The 18,042-nt window shown below is 39.5% G+C and overlaps 1 protein-coding gene across 1 annotated transcript in view; it reads right to left on the bottom strand.

Moving 5' to 3' along the window:
• Window positions 1-1,397: 1,397 nt before the first annotated feature.
• The window catches only part of Ubr1 (ubiquitin protein ligase E3 component n-recognin 1), a 112,304-nt gene continuing 95,659 nt past the window's right edge, over window positions 1,398-18,042 (bottom strand). Inside the window, exons 41-47 of the mRNA XM_034494620.2 lie at window positions 17,313-17,446; window positions 14,802-14,910; window positions 13,191-13,247; window positions 10,535-10,612; window positions 7,237-7,407; window positions 5,432-5,533; window positions 1,398-3,890 (exon numbers count right to left, since the gene is read on the bottom strand). Of these exons, the coding sequence (XP_034350511.1) occupies window positions 3,749-3,890; window positions 5,432-5,533; window positions 7,237-7,407; window positions 10,535-10,612; window positions 13,191-13,247; window positions 14,802-14,910; window positions 17,313-17,446 (793 nt within the window). The 3' untranslated portion in view covers window positions 1,398-3,748. The remainder of the gene's footprint in view (window positions 3,891-5,431; window positions 5,534-7,236; window positions 7,408-10,534; window positions 10,613-13,190; window positions 13,248-14,801; window positions 14,911-17,312; window positions 17,447-18,042) is intronic.

The raw sequence follows: 18,042 nt of genomic DNA on the forward strand, positions 1-18,042 counted from the left end.
CTGGGAGATGAACTTCTAGGCAACTGTCTTGATTAGCTTAATTGAAACAGGAAGGCCTACTTACATGGTGAGAGGGACAGACCATGCCTGAGCTGAGAGACTAGCCTGTACAAAAAAGGACAAAGTGAGCTGAGCCCAAGAATTGGTTGCTTCCTACTTTCTTCAGATACAATGTGACAAGCTACTTAAGCTCCTGCTACTCAACTGTGAACCAAAATAAACTATTTCTAAAGTTGCTTTTTATCAGTGTATTTTTATCACAGCAATAGAAAAGTAAGACACTCTCATATGGCATTATTTTCTTTTCAGAAGCACTGCTACTTTATGGAGGCTGGTTCCCAAACTGATAGGCTCAAGTAATCCTTCTGCCTCAGACTCCTGAGTAATTGGGACTGCCAGGCACAAACCACTCACTATCCTTGGCTTGTAGAATTTTTTTTTTTTAATCTTCATATTGGTTAATAGTGGTTGATCTACTGTTTTCTAATACTAGAACATGCTGAGTTTATCTGTATAGTCACTCTTGCCTGTGAATTACTGTCTTTTTCCTTTCTTGTGGTGCTGGGAATCAAACCCAGGGTCTTATATAAACTAGGGAAGTAGTCTACCTGACCTAAATTCTTATCCCCAAAGTCTGTTTCATGGGTCCCCTTTAACATTCGTTTCTTGTAGGACAGCTCTGGTAGAGATGATTCCCTTAGCTTTTTATTTGGAAATATCTTTTTTTTCTCTTTCAATCCTGAAGGCTAACTTTATCTTGGCTGAGTTTTCCCCCTGTCAGTACTATGTACATCTTAAGTACTTTCTCTTTGCTTACAAAATTTCTGAGAAATTTGCCATCAGGTAAACAGAGACTCACTTATGCTTGTTTCTTTTCTCTTGCAGCTTTGAGAATCTTTATATTTTATACCTTTGAGAACTTAATTATGACAATGGGGCAAACTTGGCTAAAACCTTCTGGTTTTGTGCTATGTCATAAAATGTGTTTAATGTAGGCATGGAACACTACATGAAAATAGTGTGTATAAACCTACACGTGGTGATGGAATGTACAGTCGAAAAGTTTGGAGACCATTAATCCTAAAAGTCTTGAAAAAATTTAACCTGGGTGTGGTGACAAATGACTATAATTCAAGCACTTCAGAGGTGGAGGCAGAAGGATTAGGAGTTCAAGGGCAGCCTCAGCTATGTCATGAGTTTGAGCCCAGCATGAGCCCCAAAAAACAACCAAACCAAACCAAAACAAAACAAAACAAAAAACAAAAAACCATGGCTGGGCTGACATACTTTTAAGTTTTTAAGTAGAGCTCCTTTTTAGGTAAGATTTTTATACTTCAAACCCAAATCCCCAAACATGAGAAGTCCCTTTTTTTCTTTTTAAATATACACATATAAGATATTTTATTTCAAAAAGCACAAGAACATTATACAAGTTTTTAATTTACATTTTTGCAATAAAAGATATCAATATATGCATCATTTGTATAACTTCATCATGAATGGAATTTGAATCAGTGGTATAAACATGTTGCAGTCACTAAATATAGATCATCATCATCACAGTGAACCAAAATGCATAGTTGTTATGAAATGACAAATGACCACTAAAAGGTGAACTCACAGCCCATACACTAACATAATAAATTAATCATACAGATATATGTTTATCTTTACTGTATCATCAAAATCCTTGCCAACCCCTCACCAATATTAAAAACACAGAGTCAGAGCCATTCTACTAAACCAATTCCTTCACATACTACACTAAATAAAGTGACTTGGTTGCTTAAGTAAACGTCCTAGCAGACTTAAATCATTTGTCATGATGAATACAGTTAAAAACCCCTTGGGCTGGGGCAGCACTGTGGCCTAAGTCCACCTCCAGTGCAGAAACTTCCATCTCAAGAAGCAGAACTCAGCGATGAATTAGGTTCTTTGGCTAGTGCTAGCTAGTCCTTCTGGCAGCTTGAAAGCTTAGCTCCAGGGTTTACAAATTGAATCTACGAAGGCTAAAAATAAAGTCTTTATCCTTGGCAAATGGGCCAGATGACTAAGGCAGAAAGAGCATCTTCTGTTGTCTATTCTAGCCCAGATTTCAGAGCTAAACAACCTCTCAAAAATTATAGAAAAAATAAAGAGCAATGTTCAAATCACTTACTTAATCATATTGGCAAATGGCACAAGCCAAATACTGGATTTACTGTCCTTTGTCTCTTATAATTGCTGTGAACTATTCATTATAGTTGCATCTAGTTCCTGCTTTCTTCTGAATAGTATTTATCCAAGTAGAAAATCATGATTGTGAGTCTGGTGCCTGATCACACCAATCCCTTACTGCAAAATCCACTTTTCATTCCACAAAAATGTCAAAAAATTTAGCCCCAAATGTGCATCACTGATCACTTAGCAAATGTATTTTTACTTCCTTGCCTTCACTAAACAGAAGGCAGGAAAACACTTAGACACACATATGGCAGCAGTAGCCAAGGGCAAAAAAAGATACAATCTCCAAACACATCTTTCAACTGCAATATTACCCAATACCACAGAAGCTAAAATAAGTATCAACTGATCTACTCACAAGTTCTTGATATAAAACGTTAAAGCCAAGAATCAAGAAGTCTGCACAGACTCAAGAGCTGTATTATTTATAAGCAAGATGGCTCAACCATAGCAGGTTATAACAGGACACAGACCTGATTGTTATTGTTTTGTTTTTTGCTTTATAGAAATCATAAACTGTAGTTTATGAAAGGTTTCACATAGACATCAAATCAAGGATCTGTTTCTTACAAGCCATAGAAGGTTGCAGAACTTGCTTAAATATGAGTGTTCTAATTACATCTTGTATGACCATTCACTGGAGCAATTTTCTGATTCTCATTCTACAAAGACTTTGCTTCAGAACAGTAAGAGTTTTCTGAGAGTCGATAGGATAGGGCCACAAGAGACAAGAGATCTCATTGCAGAAACTTGCGTTAAAAAAATGGAACGGATGGATAACTCGTGACTCCACGAGCTACGTGAATCAGGTGAGGATAACAGGACTTTTGTATAAGGAATGCAGAATGATGAGTCCATTCTTCTAGTTCTTCTTGAGGTCTACATTGGAAGAATGCTTTCCAGACTAGCACAACTAACATTCTGTCCATATAGAGATTTAGATCTGTTTCTGGCTGAAGCCATAGGTGGTACAATAAGGATATTTCCTTAAAGAATAAAGTTGTTTACATGTTTTGAAATCTTTTCAGTTGAAAGATACTGCATAGCTATGCAATTCCTCTTTAGACATCACAGGAAATCAGCATCTTGTCAGAGATCTAAGGAAAGCTAAATTACACTCAGGAAACACCAAATACAAAAGTGCAAGACGTTAACCAGATGGAGAAATGCCCACAAACACTTGATGTGACCTCATTAACTAAGTGGATGATATGAAATGAAATAGGACAGTTAGGAAGGGAAAGGGGTTCTCTGGAAATTTTAGCAGAAATAGACACGAGTGAACAAGCATTTCTTTAGTGTTCTAAAACATAAAACATTAATCTATGTCTTGTTTTTCCCTTGAAGATTATGTTTGATCATTGAAAGCAATATTCCGTTAAGGAATATTTTATTAATGTATGTGAATCTGGACATGGATCAAAAGACCCTCCAATAGTTCCCCGTCCTCAGAAATTTCTCTAGAATTTTAGATCAGTCTTTATTATTGATGTCACTCATGATTGTCTTGAGGCAGAGCTGGAGCTCAGAGTAACTGCCAGTTGAATCCGAATAGCATCTGATTAGTCTCCTGGCTCCGAGCAATCTCTTCTATAATGCAGTGCTGTTGCCAGACCAAATGCAGCTTCCGATACCGCTCCCGAGATAAATGAAGTGGGTTTCCCCTCCTTCAGGAAAAAAAAAAGCAACAAAACTGACATCTAAGCTTTAATCAATAACAATGCCTTTTCTAGTCTTAAGGCAGTATACACTACCAAGACATCCCTGCAGCTGTGAGCACAAGCGTCAGGACAGGGCTGAGAAACAGGGCAACTCTTCAATGACTACTAAGAACTCGGCATACCACTTAGTTAAGGAAGCAGAAATGAACTCCTTGACTATTTGGGAAATCAGGTCTCATACATGAGGAACATAATGAGACCTCATTTAAACAGGTTCTAATTTGAAGCAGCTCTGGTCTTTTCTGGTGGTTAGCTGAACGGGGTTCTAATAGCTTTCTGTTCTCACAATTTACTGAGCTTTAGTTTATGATTTTGTGTAGGAGGTTAGGTTTGAGGCATAACACTATGCCCTTAAATCATTCTTCTGCTTAGAAATACTTTGTTTTATAACCACACCTATGATTCATCTTGCACATGCTTAGTGAATATTTTCTTGTTTATGTTTTTTTCTCAGTCTTGTTACAGTGTCTAGGCTGGGTTTGAACAGCGATCCAATGACCTTCCTGCATCATCCTCCCAGGTAGCAGGACTACATACAGATGTGCATCATTATACATGGCTTAGCAAATGTTTAAGTAACTACATTTCTATTCCAGGGTTGCCTAGCTTGCAACACTGTGACAGCTAACCCAACCCCCTGAAGTCTGTTGAATACAGTAAGAGAGATAACGGGAATCTCAGCCCCTGAAACATCAAATGTCTCAGCTTCTTGTCAACTTTCACACTGTTTATCATTAACTTAAACATTCTACATTTTTATATTTTTCTAGAACAACTCAAGATTATCCTTGGTTATTAACTATTTTGTTGTTGTTGCTATTGGTTTTGTTTTTGAGATAGACTTTCACCAAGTGGCCCTGGCTGGCCACTATTCAGATCTAAAGAACCTTAAATTCACAGAGACCCACCTGCACTTGCCTCTTGTGCACTGGAATTAAAGGTGACCTCCACCCTGACAGCATTAACTATTTTTACCACTTAGTACCTTCCCCTTAAACTTAAAGGCAAGTCAAATGTTGTCTCAATAAAAACAAATCCCTACATAATCCAATAGATCCCAGGCCCTATCTAGTGAGTCTATTCATTTTGGATGATGTTTTAAAAGAATAAAAAAGTTTGAGAGAGAACTCTGTTAAAAAGTGCCTGCCATGCAAGCATGAGGACCTGAGTTCATGGCCTCTAACCTACATAAAGAACTGAGTGTGATAACGTGTGGTACTGACCAGCCATCCACACTCCTAGAATCAGTGAACCTGTCTTACTATCTCACCAGAGCCAGGTAGGCTGAAGAGTGGGCTCAGTGGTTAAGATACTCACTACTGTTGTAGAAGACTGTGGTTCAGTTTTCAGCACCTAAATGGCAGCTCACAACCATCAGTAACTCTATTTCTAGATTTCTATGTTTAAAGAACTGTTAATATACACATACAGTAAAGCAAATAAAATATAAGATAACTGATTACACCTCCCATTAAAGAAAATCTTACTTTAGCCCTGGGTCTGTTTCTCCATATTCATCCAAGTAAGGGGCTGGGTAGGCGCAGCCTCTGGCTTTTCCTTCTACCAGGACCACTCTGCATTCTCTGATTCTGAAAAATAAAACAAATGTCAGGAAACACTGTTAGATACATATATGCAGATGATAGACATTGAACCAAAGTTAAAGACAAGACATGGACAGTAATTTTTTTTTTTTTTTTTTTTTTTTCCGAGACAGGGTTTCTCTGTGTAGTCCTGGTTGTCCTGGAACTCACTCTGTAGACCAGGCTGGCCTCGAACTCAGAAAGAAATCTGCCTGCCTCTGCCTCCCAAGTGCTGGGATTAAAGGCATGCGCCGCCACCCCACCCCCCCACCCCCCCGGCCAGTAATAATTTTTAAAAAATCAATAAAAAGGCAATACAGCCGTGGATGAATACACTAAACTGTGATGTGTTTTGTTTTTTGAAGACAAGTTCTCTCTGTATAGCCCTAGCTGTCCTGCAACTCTGTAGACCAGGCTATCCTTGAACTCATCCATCTGCCTCTGCCTGCTCCATGCTGGGATTAAAAGGCATGTGCGACCACCACCAACACTGCTATTTTTCTTGATGCAATAGAAAAGGATCCATGGATCTAGAGAAATGTGAAATCAGTAATTCTGGCTGGATATACTGAAAGGGAAACTGTCCTATGAGTCATATGACTCTGGAGAAATGTGGCTGGGGCTATTTCTGCCTTTTCTTTACTTGCTACTTAGGCAGAAGGGGCTTCAAGGAAGGACAAAGCACCCTCCAGTCTAGAACTGTCAACCAAGGAAGTGTTAAAGGCTTTCCTAGTTCAAGCCAGCTTCCAATAGTACTTTGAGGGCACTTGAGACACTTATTGTACAGAAATGGTTAATGCCCACAATGAGAAATCGTAAGACAAATTATTAATATACAGTTGGGATAGGCAGGCTTCTCTAGAAGCAAACAAGGATTTGAGTTTGACTTCTTTGCTATACTTCCTCTTGTTTCAAAGGTTACTTTTAAGCAATGATAATACCTCACAGTAAGTCTTTGGGGTTTTTATAGACAAAATTGAATTTCACAGGAAAAATGAACAGAAAAAAACCACAGAAATCAACTTTAAATTTTATTTCTCTCATGCAAGCTATCTTCTCTCATAAACATCTATCACTATTGTTCTAAGTAGTCAATCTTTTGTTTAAGTAAGTAAATAAAAACATCTAAAAGACAAATTTAAGCCAGAAGGCACTTGTGAGGCAGGAAGAACTTGTGTGGAAGTTCAAGGCCAGCCTGGTCTATATAAAGAGAACCTGTCTCAAAATAAATAGCTGGGTATGGTGGACCATGCCTTTAATCCCAGCACTCTTGAGGCAGAAGCAGAAGATATCTGTAAGTTCCAGGCCAGCCTGGGCTACAAAACAAGTTCCAAGACAACCAGAGCTACACAGAGAAATCCTGTCCTGAAAAACCTAAATAAATAAACAAGTAAATACATACATAAATAAGGGAGTCTAAGGTTAATCACTTACACATACTGTATAAGCATTAGTTTTAAGATTTCAAGCTTTTTTTTTTTTGTATCTAAATATTAAACAGTACTGGAATCACTGATATAAAGTCTACCATTTAAGATTTCTCTAAAAATGAAGGAAATGTAAACAAATTTTTTTTTTTTAAGAATGACTTATTCTACTGGCATATTCACTGGATACACATTTTCTTTTCTTCTTCTTCTTTTTTTTTTTTTTGGATACACATTTTCAACTAAGACCCTTGGTAAGCTTCCAGATGACTCCATACTCACTTTAGGAAAATGCAGACTCCAGCACCACAATGAAGTGCATGAAAAACACACGCTCCAACCTCTTCCCCATTCACTATTTCTTGGCAACAGATGTTCTGAGAACACAGGATGGCCCCACAGAAAAGACAGAGGACAGGATGCTTTCGTTCATCATCTGCAGACCGTGGACACCTCAACAGGGGAAGACATATTCAGTGTGTTGTAAAAACAAGAACCAGATCATGTATCTGTTTAGTAATAAAGCATGTTTCCATCACTCACCCTAGTCAGCAAAGAAATCTACTAAAAGACAAAGGATATTTAATTAGATGACTGCTCATTTATTTTACTTGAAGTGTACATTAACAAAAATGATTAAGGAGCTAGGGAGATGTCTCAGTGGTAAAGAGAGGTTTCTACTCTTCCAAAAAATCTGAGTTAATTCTAGCACCTCACAACTGCCTACAACTACAACTCCAAAGGATCTGATGCCCTCTTCTGGTCTCCATGAAAATTTGCACACATGAGGCATATATACACATTATTATAAGTAACTCTTCAAAAACAATTTTTTTTTAACGTTTTTTAACTTAGCTCCACTTAAAGGAGGCCTATGCCACCAGAGAATCTTGCCCCAGGTGACCAGTCAGCAAAGCCTCCTGAGCCAGGCTCATCTGTGTGCCTACTGCTCAGGAATTTTGCTGTAGCTCAACCTCCTATACCAAGTGATGGACCCCAGTGTCCCCTCCTTGGGCCGCCTGGAAACCTCCTGTGCCAGACCTGTACTGCTCTTTACCTTGGAGAGAAGTTTCTTTCTGCAGTGGGTTGTTAATACACGGAACTGCTCAACATAGCAGGAATTAGCAACTGAGATGGCCCAGCCACAGATGGAGCATGTAAATCAACCTTCCCTACATGTGCTGTGAAATGCTGTCTCCTGATCTGGCATGGCTGCTGTGTAACATAAATAAATGCATAGCAGCTGTCATTACCTGCAGTTAAAAATTCCAGCGTGGGCTTGAATCAGTTAGACACACTTGTTACTCTTGTAGAGAAGACCCAGGTTCAATTCCTAGCACCCACATGTGGCTCATAATGAATGATCTGTAATTCCAGTTTCAGGGATCTGATGCATTTTTTGGGTGTCCATGGGCATTAGGCATGTACATGGTACACATATATACATGCAGGCAAAACACTCCTACACATAATAAAATAAAATCCAGCACGGAGTAAGGAGGGGCTACTCAGCCACCCGCTGAGGCGCTGTTGGAAGCTGATGTCTGCTGGGGGTGAGGACTCACTTTTCTTGGTGGTGGTGGCAGCGGTGGGAGGTGGAGCCACTAGTAAGTTGCCTGTCCCCTACATCCACACCCATATGGGCAGCACTAATAGGACTCTGTGAGCTAAAAAACCAAGAGTGTCAAGTTTCGAAAGAGGTGTGTTCAGAGATACCTGGCAGAATTGGACGAAGGTAGTGAAGAACGGATACGATTAAAACACACTATACACATGCATGACATTTTCAAAGAATAAGTAGCAAGATGTAACGATTAATATGCAGAAAATGTTGACTGAGCTTGGATACAGCTTAATGACAAAGGCTTTTTAAGCTCCAGTACCACAAACCAAACAAAACCACAAAGCCATACCTCTAATTAAACCATAGTAAGAAAATTCATTATTAAATACAGAGTCTAGTGAAAATTTGCTACATCTCAAATTTATACTGAGATTCACTTATAGAATCCAGCCTCCACCTGATGTGACCAACTAACAGCTGTTGCTGCTGCTGCTGCTGCTGCTGCTGGTTTAGCCAAGTGTTTTTACAATGTTGGAGTACTATGGTTTTGGAAATGTACAATTGTTTAAAAACTGCATTATGCAGTAAGGGTTTACCCACAATTGCTATGACAGTTTTTCAAGGTTAAAACAAGAGTCTATAGCCCAGGCTGGATTCAAACTTGCCCCCGCCTGAATGCTGGAATTGAAGGTATGCACTAGCACAGTCAGCTAGCTGTTGGCATTCTTTGTAGCTGGCTATCACCCCAATCCTTATTCCCTAACTGAGCACAGGAAGATATGGAGATGCAGCTCATATTTCCAGTGTGGCTTATTTAAACCCAGATAGACAGCAGGGATCCTATCCTCCAAAACCTGAAATTTTATATATAGATTTATCTGGTAGTTTACTGAAGGGCTGGTGAGGTTGTAAATATATAATGTCCCATACATTGCTTGTGAGATTGTTAAATGTATAAAAGGGTTTAACATTAAACCTATGACCTAGCAAATGACCTAGGTATACATCCAAATGAAATGAAAACTGTACATTCATCTGGAAGCTTGTACATGAATGTTTATAGTAACATTATTCATAACAGTTGAAAGGAAGAAACAACCTCATCATAAGTATGAATGCCCATCTATGGAAGAAAACATGGACAACTGTGGTCTATCTGTATAATAAAATATTAATCAAAACAGGAATGAACTTGAAACAGCTACAACTTGGATAAACGATAAAAACATACTAAACAAAAGAAGACTTTTTCTCTGATGATACATCCACATAGCTAAATTCATAGAGACAGAAAGCAGGTCATTAGTGAGGAGGAGGTAATGGATCAGGGGCATGTAAAGGAAACAGTGTTACAAATCCTTTGTAGTGGTGAGAGTTTGGACAGGCGAGAGGCAGTAAGTAGTACAACCTGCAGTAGTTATACAACACTGTCAACAATGAATGACAGAACTGTGTACTGTAGCAGTTTGAGAAAACCTAGCACAGTGGATACACAGCAGAAACTCCTCTTTTTAAAAAGATTTTATTTATGTATGTGGGTACACTGTCACTGTCTTCAGGCACACCAGAAGAGGGCATCAGATCCCATTACATATTGCTGTGAGCCACCATGTGGTTGCTGGGAATTGAACTCAGGACCTCTGGAAGAGCAGCCAATGCTCTTAACCACTGAGCCATCTCTTCAGCCCCCAGCAGTTACTTCTTAAACAAGCAAGCCATACCCAGAAATCTGTGTTTATATGTGTGGGGGTCAGAAGATAACTTAGAGGAGATTGTTCTCTGAGTCAGCAGGCTTGGTGGCAGCTCCCTTACCAGCTGACCTCTCACTAGACCCTCATTGGTCACTTTTTCATAATAATTTCATTGGTTGAAGGGTAGGCCAAATGCAAGCTCAGGGAAGTTATTGTATGCGCTCTCTCTCTCTCTCTCTCTCTCTCTCTCTCTCTCTCTCTCTCTCTCACACACACACACACACACACACACACACACACACACACACACAACTTTTCTTCTTACCTAAAGTGAGAAGCTTGATTCAGAAGACAGCTGTAGTCATCAGGAAGCTCTATCAAACTATTTCTTTTTCTAGGGTACCTAGAAGCATAATTTAAAAGGCAGTTTTATACAGGAGTAAGCAGATAAAAACTGAAGAAGGTTTCAGGGCATGGTATATCTACTTATTTATAAACTAAGGTTGAATATATTCCAACCATGGGCATATCATCAATTTAATGTTTTCAGGAAAAATAAAGAAGAGAAATATTAAATGAACTCTAAGACCCAACAGTTTAAGAGATGTTAAATATAAGTATAAAGGAGCTGGGCATAATTGTGCACATCTTTAATCCCAGCATCAGGAGGCAGAGGCAGGCAGATCTCTGAGTTCAAGGCCAGCTTGGTTTACATAGTGACTGTGTGTGTGCATATGTGTACATGTTTCAAGGAAACTCCCAAAACTTTTGAAGACTAAATGAGATATTGAAGTGAAACAATATATTCAGCACCTGATACTCGGTGTTCGCATCCATTCCCATTATAGGAGAGAGGGTAAAAGACCTATGTAGCCTAAGGAAGGTCATCTGAGTAACATGAGACTCTCCCTAGATAAAAATCAATTTATATTTTATAATTAAAAATATTTTAAGAATATTATTTATTTTACATATATGGGCTTTTGCCTACATGTATGTCTGTGTGCCATGTGTGTGCCTGCTGCTCAGCTTGGTAAGGAGACAGCATTAGATCCCCTGAAACAAGAGTTATAGATGGTTGTGAGCTGCCGTTTGGGTGCTGGAAATTGAACCCAGGTCCTCTGGAAGATCAGTATTCTTCTAAGCCATCTCTCTAGCCTTTTACTTTATAATTCTTGATTCAGCTAAAAATAATCTTCTCTAAAACTAAACTTGCCTCATCAGCAATTGTCATCAGGCATGGTGGCATGTGCTCATAACTCTAGCAGATAGGAAACTGAGGCAAGAGGGTTTTTAGTTTGAGGGCAACTTGGGCTACATGCTATGTGACAGTTTAGGCTAGCTGGAATTACACAGTAAGACAGTCTCAAAAACACCAAACAAACAAAAGAAGAATTTTTTTCTCTTTAAGTTTCCTTTTTCTTTTAATTTTCTAAAGATAGACCCCATTCTGTAACTTGGATTAGTTTCAAATTCAATGTGTAGCCCAGGCTGGCCTCAAATAAACAGCAATCCTCCTATCTTAGCCTCCCAATTATTGGGACTATAGGCATAAGCCATCATACCTACTTTCCTCTTTATATCTTTATAGTTAAGGCATTAATGGTACATTCTATATGTTATTATACTTTATGCTACAATGTTTTATATATATATATATGTATATATAAAGCATATACATAAATAATATAATGTATATAAGATATATACATATCTATAAAGTTTTATGTATATAACTAAGAGTGCCAATTGCTCATAACCGAAGACAGTATATATGTGTTACCTCCTTTAAATTTCTCAGATTATTTCACTACCATGCTGTGGAAAGATATTTAAAAGGGACACAATGACATGAAATAAAGAAAAGACTACACGATATTACTAGTTTAAAATATATCCTGACATCATAAGCTTTGTTATTTCTCTATATTACTGTGTCTTTCTCTTCTGGATACTGACACACTATACAGGGGCTACTTTTCCCAATCACTAATGCTGGGTTATAGGGAATGCAGCCTATGCACATTTACAATGTGGCTGAAAGGTGTTCAAGGGCTGAAGAGACAAGAGAAGAAAGCAAATCTATGTTGTCTTACAACCTTGACTTCATCCAAAGAAAAATGGTACTAGGAATCAACTCTTGTACCAGTTTATTGAAGCAATTCAACTCACATAAAAATTAGAGGGTACACATAATGTAATATAAGCTAGGTCACAGGTAAACATGCCATTCTCTTGTATGCTGTTTAGGGATTTAGGAGGCTGGCAGATATATGGTAGATGCATTCACATGCCAGAGAAGACAGCTTCACGAAAAAGGTGGCATTTGGACATGTACTTGAGGGAAAATGTAGATTCTGACAGAATCATAACTCAAGAGAAAAGAGGGCTGAAGAAGCTTCTCGTTAGTTTGGAACAATCTCATTTCCTTACAAAGCCCAATCTGGCCTGTAAGTCATAAGCCTCGTGCTACAATCTCTTGAGTGCCTGGACCATAGGTATGTGCCACCACATCCAGCCTAAAAAAAGTTTGTCTTTTTTTTTTTTTTGAGGTATGCATGGGGGTCTTCTTTCTAAGCATATACACAAGAAGGGGAAAAGACTAGTTAGATCTACTTATATCGTTATTCTCAAAGGGTGGGGAAACTAGTTTATATGAACAGTGTAAACCACCGTCTGCTGGCTTTAGTAAACTGGCAGCTCCCAGACACACGCTCCTTTGCCTTTTGACAGGCAGGTACCAATGTAAGGATGGTTTTTCCAGTGGAGCTGGTGGCTTCGGGCAATTTAAGAAGGAAGGGATAACCATTCTGAAAAAAAATATCAGTGCAGGAAGAACCTGATGTCTGGCAAAGACCAACAGATACACAGGAAACAGTGAACTGAGAATAAGGGGACAGACCAGAAATAAGGTAAACCAACCAAGCATTTTAGAATCACAGTTCTAGATGTATCAAAAAGATTTAAATAGTAAAACCAACCTGACCACAGCACTTTTCTGCTTCAAAGAGTTGAGTAAGGCAGGATCTCCACACCACCTGTAAGTGGAGCCAAGAGAAAAGAAGGCTGGCTAGTCAGAGGCCCACTGCAGTGGGCATTAGCTGCTCCCTCCAGTCCACATCCTGTGTATTTAAGTTTACCTCTTACCCCTTTTATCTCCTTCCCTATCCTCCCAACCCCTTCTAAATTCTTTTTCAAGGGTTTGGTCAATTAGTCTTTAGAACAGAAACCATCTACCAATTTAAATGAGAGAAATTATTACCAGGAAATAGCGATACAAGTAATAGGGACTCTGCATATAGCATAGTGTGGTGTACTTGTCTACCCCAAGGCTCTAGATTCAAACCTCAGACAGAGGAAAGGTGGAAGGAGTGATAGAAGGACTGAGAAGGCCCTTGAGACAAAAGGCAAGTAAGCCTTAACTATCTGCCCTAGTGCAGGCTGGAGTGGGAGGAAAGATGGCATCACTGTTGTCCTGGGTCAAGTCACCAGTGGGTAATAGGATGGCAGCAGGCTTTTCTGGTGGCAAGTAGAGCCACAGTCACTACTGAAAAGATGTCCTAGGAGGCAGAGACAGGTAGCTGGGAACTCTGGTGTCCTTATCCTTCCTTGCTTCCAGCACCTTGCTTGTGTCTCCCACTGGCTACACCTACACTGAATCCAAATGACAAAGAACACAGAGATGTCTCCTGCAGAGTAGATCTCAGACAAGCAGGACCAGGAAAAGCACAAATGGCAGGGACTTTCTTAATGCTTAAACTAAAATAGCACATGTAAGACTCAGATACTCCATACTCAACTAGACTACAAATGAAGTTTGTGTGATTGATTGTACTAAAACAAGTGACATTAATTCCTAAAAGCAATTCACTTTGATTGTATGAGAGATCATAACACCCATGAGAACTTAGGAAGCAAAGCAAAAACCTGACAGAGAGCCCAGGCATGAGACTAGAAGCAGGAGACAGGCTAACATTCACCCAGCTCTGAACTGGGCGTGAGAAAACAAGGAAGTAAGGAGGACAAACAACATTATCGGAGAGCGAGAGTTCAGAGTAATACAGTGAATCCGACTGAGAGAACGGAGGACAGACAGACGTAGGGAGAGAGGGGACTGGAGATGGACAACAAACAAGAGGCCAGGATCTGGTGTGGCAGAAGGTCTTTCTGAAAGGGAGGCCCATGCCTCTCGAGGTCATTTCAGGGCTCATCTGCTCCACCAGATGGCCATCTCTCCTGACATGCTCTTCCACATTCTCCAGTTTCACATACAGTTCCAGTTTTCACTCTCTTTATCCTTTTACATAAGATTCCATGTACTGAGAACTAGATTCAAACGTGCTACATAATCAAGGGATGGCCTTCAACTTCTAACCTCTAGACTCTACCTCCAGAGTTTAATCTGGGCTACATTAGACTCTGTCTTAAAAACCTCAAAACAAACATTTCAAATTGAGCCCTGGAGGAGTCTGGATGAACAGAGTTTGGGGTCAACACAGCAAAACCCTATATCAAAGCCAATCAAAAATTAAAATAAACATAAACAAATTCAAACTAGATAAAGCCCATCAATCACATTTACCCCATAGTACCTCTGTAGTAAGGGCCTTATGGTATCCCAATATTCCTGGAAAAGCAGGAACAGATTTGTGGGCAAAGATAGATAGCTACAGAGTGCACTGTATTCTCCTTCACCAGAATCTGCAAGAAATATCAAGATTATTATTATTATTATTACATTATTTTGATCTACTCAGTGTGAAAGGAGCTCCTTCATTATTTACACTCATTTCTATCTGCTCCATAAAACAGTGGGTGGCAAGTAAGCCACAGTGATTCTTTTATAACACAAATCTGAGTCACCCTGATCAGATGGCTCCTATGACTAACCACTACACTTAGTATACAATACAAAGTCTCTTCTTCTGGGGATAGTCTGTGGAGACAGGTGGTACTTTGCTAATGATAGAACCCAGGGACTGGATTGGTGATGTGCTCTACGGAGCTACACTCTAGCTCACAAAACCTTTATTGTGGCATAAATGCCCAGATAAAATGCATACATCTGGCTACCTCCTGGACCTCCCTGCACAGTAGGTTTCCAGCTGGAATCACATCTTCACTGTTCTCGTACTATGCCAAGTAATACCTTTACATTGATTTTTCTCTTAAACAGAAATATTCTTCAACTCTCTGTCCGGCTCAGCTCCATGTATGCTGCCTTTGTTTAATGTCTCCATGGAGAAAAGTCTTCCTTGATGACCTATGTCTGAGAGTCCTGACCCTGGCCATGGTCAGCTTTACTTTGCAGGACTCATCACCATTTGGTATTATATCATGCATATTTAAACTTCTTTATATTAGCTTGAATCCTAACAAAAGAAAATATTTTTATGATAGTTTTAGATAAAAGTACATGAACTTTCTATGTGTGGCAGGACACAGAAATTACTGGGAGAGTAATATCCTATTTTATAGAGAACCCTGACAAAACTTGATCATGCCTAGCCTATTGAACTGAGTTCAAGATAAAGATGTTAACAGTTGGTAAAGGTGACCCCATTTATGCATTCTCAAGGACAAAATGATCCTCTGGAAAATTCTGGTCAATTTTAAAATCAAACAACTATTCTGACTCTCACAAAGAGGGCATAGTAAGTATGGAAGCCTTCTCTGCTTCTGTCTAGATTTAGAAATAAGTAAAAGAACAAGAAACGATGCTGTTAGTAAACACAGGTTTTGATATTCAGGCCTTTTTGATCATTATTTTAATCCATCAGTATAGCTATATGTTCAAAATCCAAATTCAAGTATATAATAAAGTCACCTTCCTGTCTAAACATCTCTAATTCCCTGTATATCCTTATATTCTTCATAAAGGTAGTTTATTTTTACTTTTGAAGCAAGTTCTCACAATATAGTCTTTAGGAAGCCTGGGACTCCCTATGTTAAGCAGGCTACCTTCAAACTAATAGAAGTCTGCCTGCCTCTGCTTCCTGAGTACTGGGATTAAACTGTGTGCCACTACATTCAGCTTGCACATATGTTTTTAGAAAACTGTATGTGTGCCTGAGTATGTACACATGCACATGTATGTGCGTGTACTTGTACATGCTCACAAGCCTTGCTTTCATGTGGAGGCCAGAGGACATTTTTTAAGTCAAATTCTTTCTTTCTGCTTGGTTAAGCCAGGTTTGTCTTGTTTTTGCTGCTATACTGGGAACTCCAAGCTGGGCCATAGCCATCAGGGTGATTCTCCTGTCTTTGCTCCCATTTCTTCATAGAAATGCTAGGATTACAATTGCTTGCCACTGCATCTAGTTTTTAAAATTTTTGTTTTTTTGTTTTTTGAGACAGGGTTTCTCTGTGTAGCCCTGGCTGTCCTGGAACTCACTCTGTAGACCAAGCTGGCCTCGAACTCAGAAATCCGCCTGCCTCTGCCTCCGGGATGTTTTTAAATTTTTATTTATTTTTTATATTTACTTACTTACTGGGAGATGAAGGGCATGACTATTCCACCGTGTGCATGTTGCAGGTTTGAGAACAACTTGTAAGAGTTAGTCTCCCCTTCTGTATGGGTTCCAGGCTTGGCAACAAGGACCTTAGCCAGGGAGCTATCAGCCTATCTCGTGGGGTGTGGGGATTGAATTCAGGTCATCATGCTTGCACAGCTCAAACTGCTATCTGCCACATGCCTCTCCTTCCCCTTGTTCACAGGTTCTAATAAGTCAAGCACTTAACTACACACACAGAAACTACAAGTAGGCTTTGTAGCTTATATGAAACCAAATTGGATTTTGGCCTCACTTTTTTTGTTGTTGTTTTGTTTTGTTTTTCGAGACAGGGTTTCTCTGTGTATCTCTGGCTGTCCTGGAACTCACTCTGTAGACCAGGCTGGCCTCGAACTCAGAAATCCGCCTGCCTCTGCCTCCCAAGTGCCTCCCACCGCCCGGCTTGGCTTCACTTTTAATTTTAACTACCCCTGGGCAGGGGCACCTGGGTTCAGTGTGAACACAGACAGTGGGTAGGGCAGAGGTGGTTCCATTGTTCTCTCTGTCAGTGAAGACAAGTCTCCATTTGCTCTCTGATTTCAGTCTACTCACTAGCAAACAGTTCTTCAGGCGGAGTTACTCCAAGTAAATAGTGGAAGAGCAATGCAGCACAGCGAAGGTAAGGGGTAATGCCGTTCCTCAGGGAGAGCCACAGGTACCAGCCGGGAGCGCCACACCCAGTGAGGCTAGGGGGCAATGATTCCAGAACAGAACATTTACCAGATTGAAACTAGATTTTAAACATGACCCCTGTTAAAATCATTAACGACTTAGTTTCTAAGTATTTTTTAAAAAGTATTCAGTTAGCCAATAGTTTTTATGTATCTTGTTTTCTAAAGGAAACCTAAACTTTTATCTCTTTTTCATCAGGTAGGGTTTTTAATCCCTTTTCTTCCGTCTGACAGCAACACTAAAGCCCTATGAGCAAAGACTCTGCCAAGGGCGGAGCTCCAGCCTCATCCAGGGAGACTCTGAAAAGTGGATCAGCTTTGTTTAGGTAAGGAAAACACAAAGCGAAACTAAAGTCAACTGAAAAAAACAAAGCATTTTAAAGCATCTTGACTCTGACAGGGTTCACCCTGCAATGTGCAGCAAAGCTTGAAAAACTTTCATTTTCTTCCCATCGTTACTGAGATAAAAACAAAACAAAAGAAAAACAAAAACTCTCCACCCTTACAATGAAATAAAAAAAAACTTAGTAATAAAGTGACTGGATTTTCTAAAAAATGCGTATGTTCCTGGTGCCTATATAAACCCTGACAGCAATCTGTAGAGTAAGACT

Source organism: Arvicanthis niloticus, chromosome 2, assembly GCF_011762505.2.
Source record: "Arvicanthis niloticus isolate mArvNil1 chromosome 2, mArvNil1.pat.X, whole genome shotgun sequence".
Taxonomy (NCBI): domain Eukaryota; kingdom Metazoa; phylum Chordata; class Mammalia; order Rodentia; family Muridae; genus Arvicanthis; species Arvicanthis niloticus.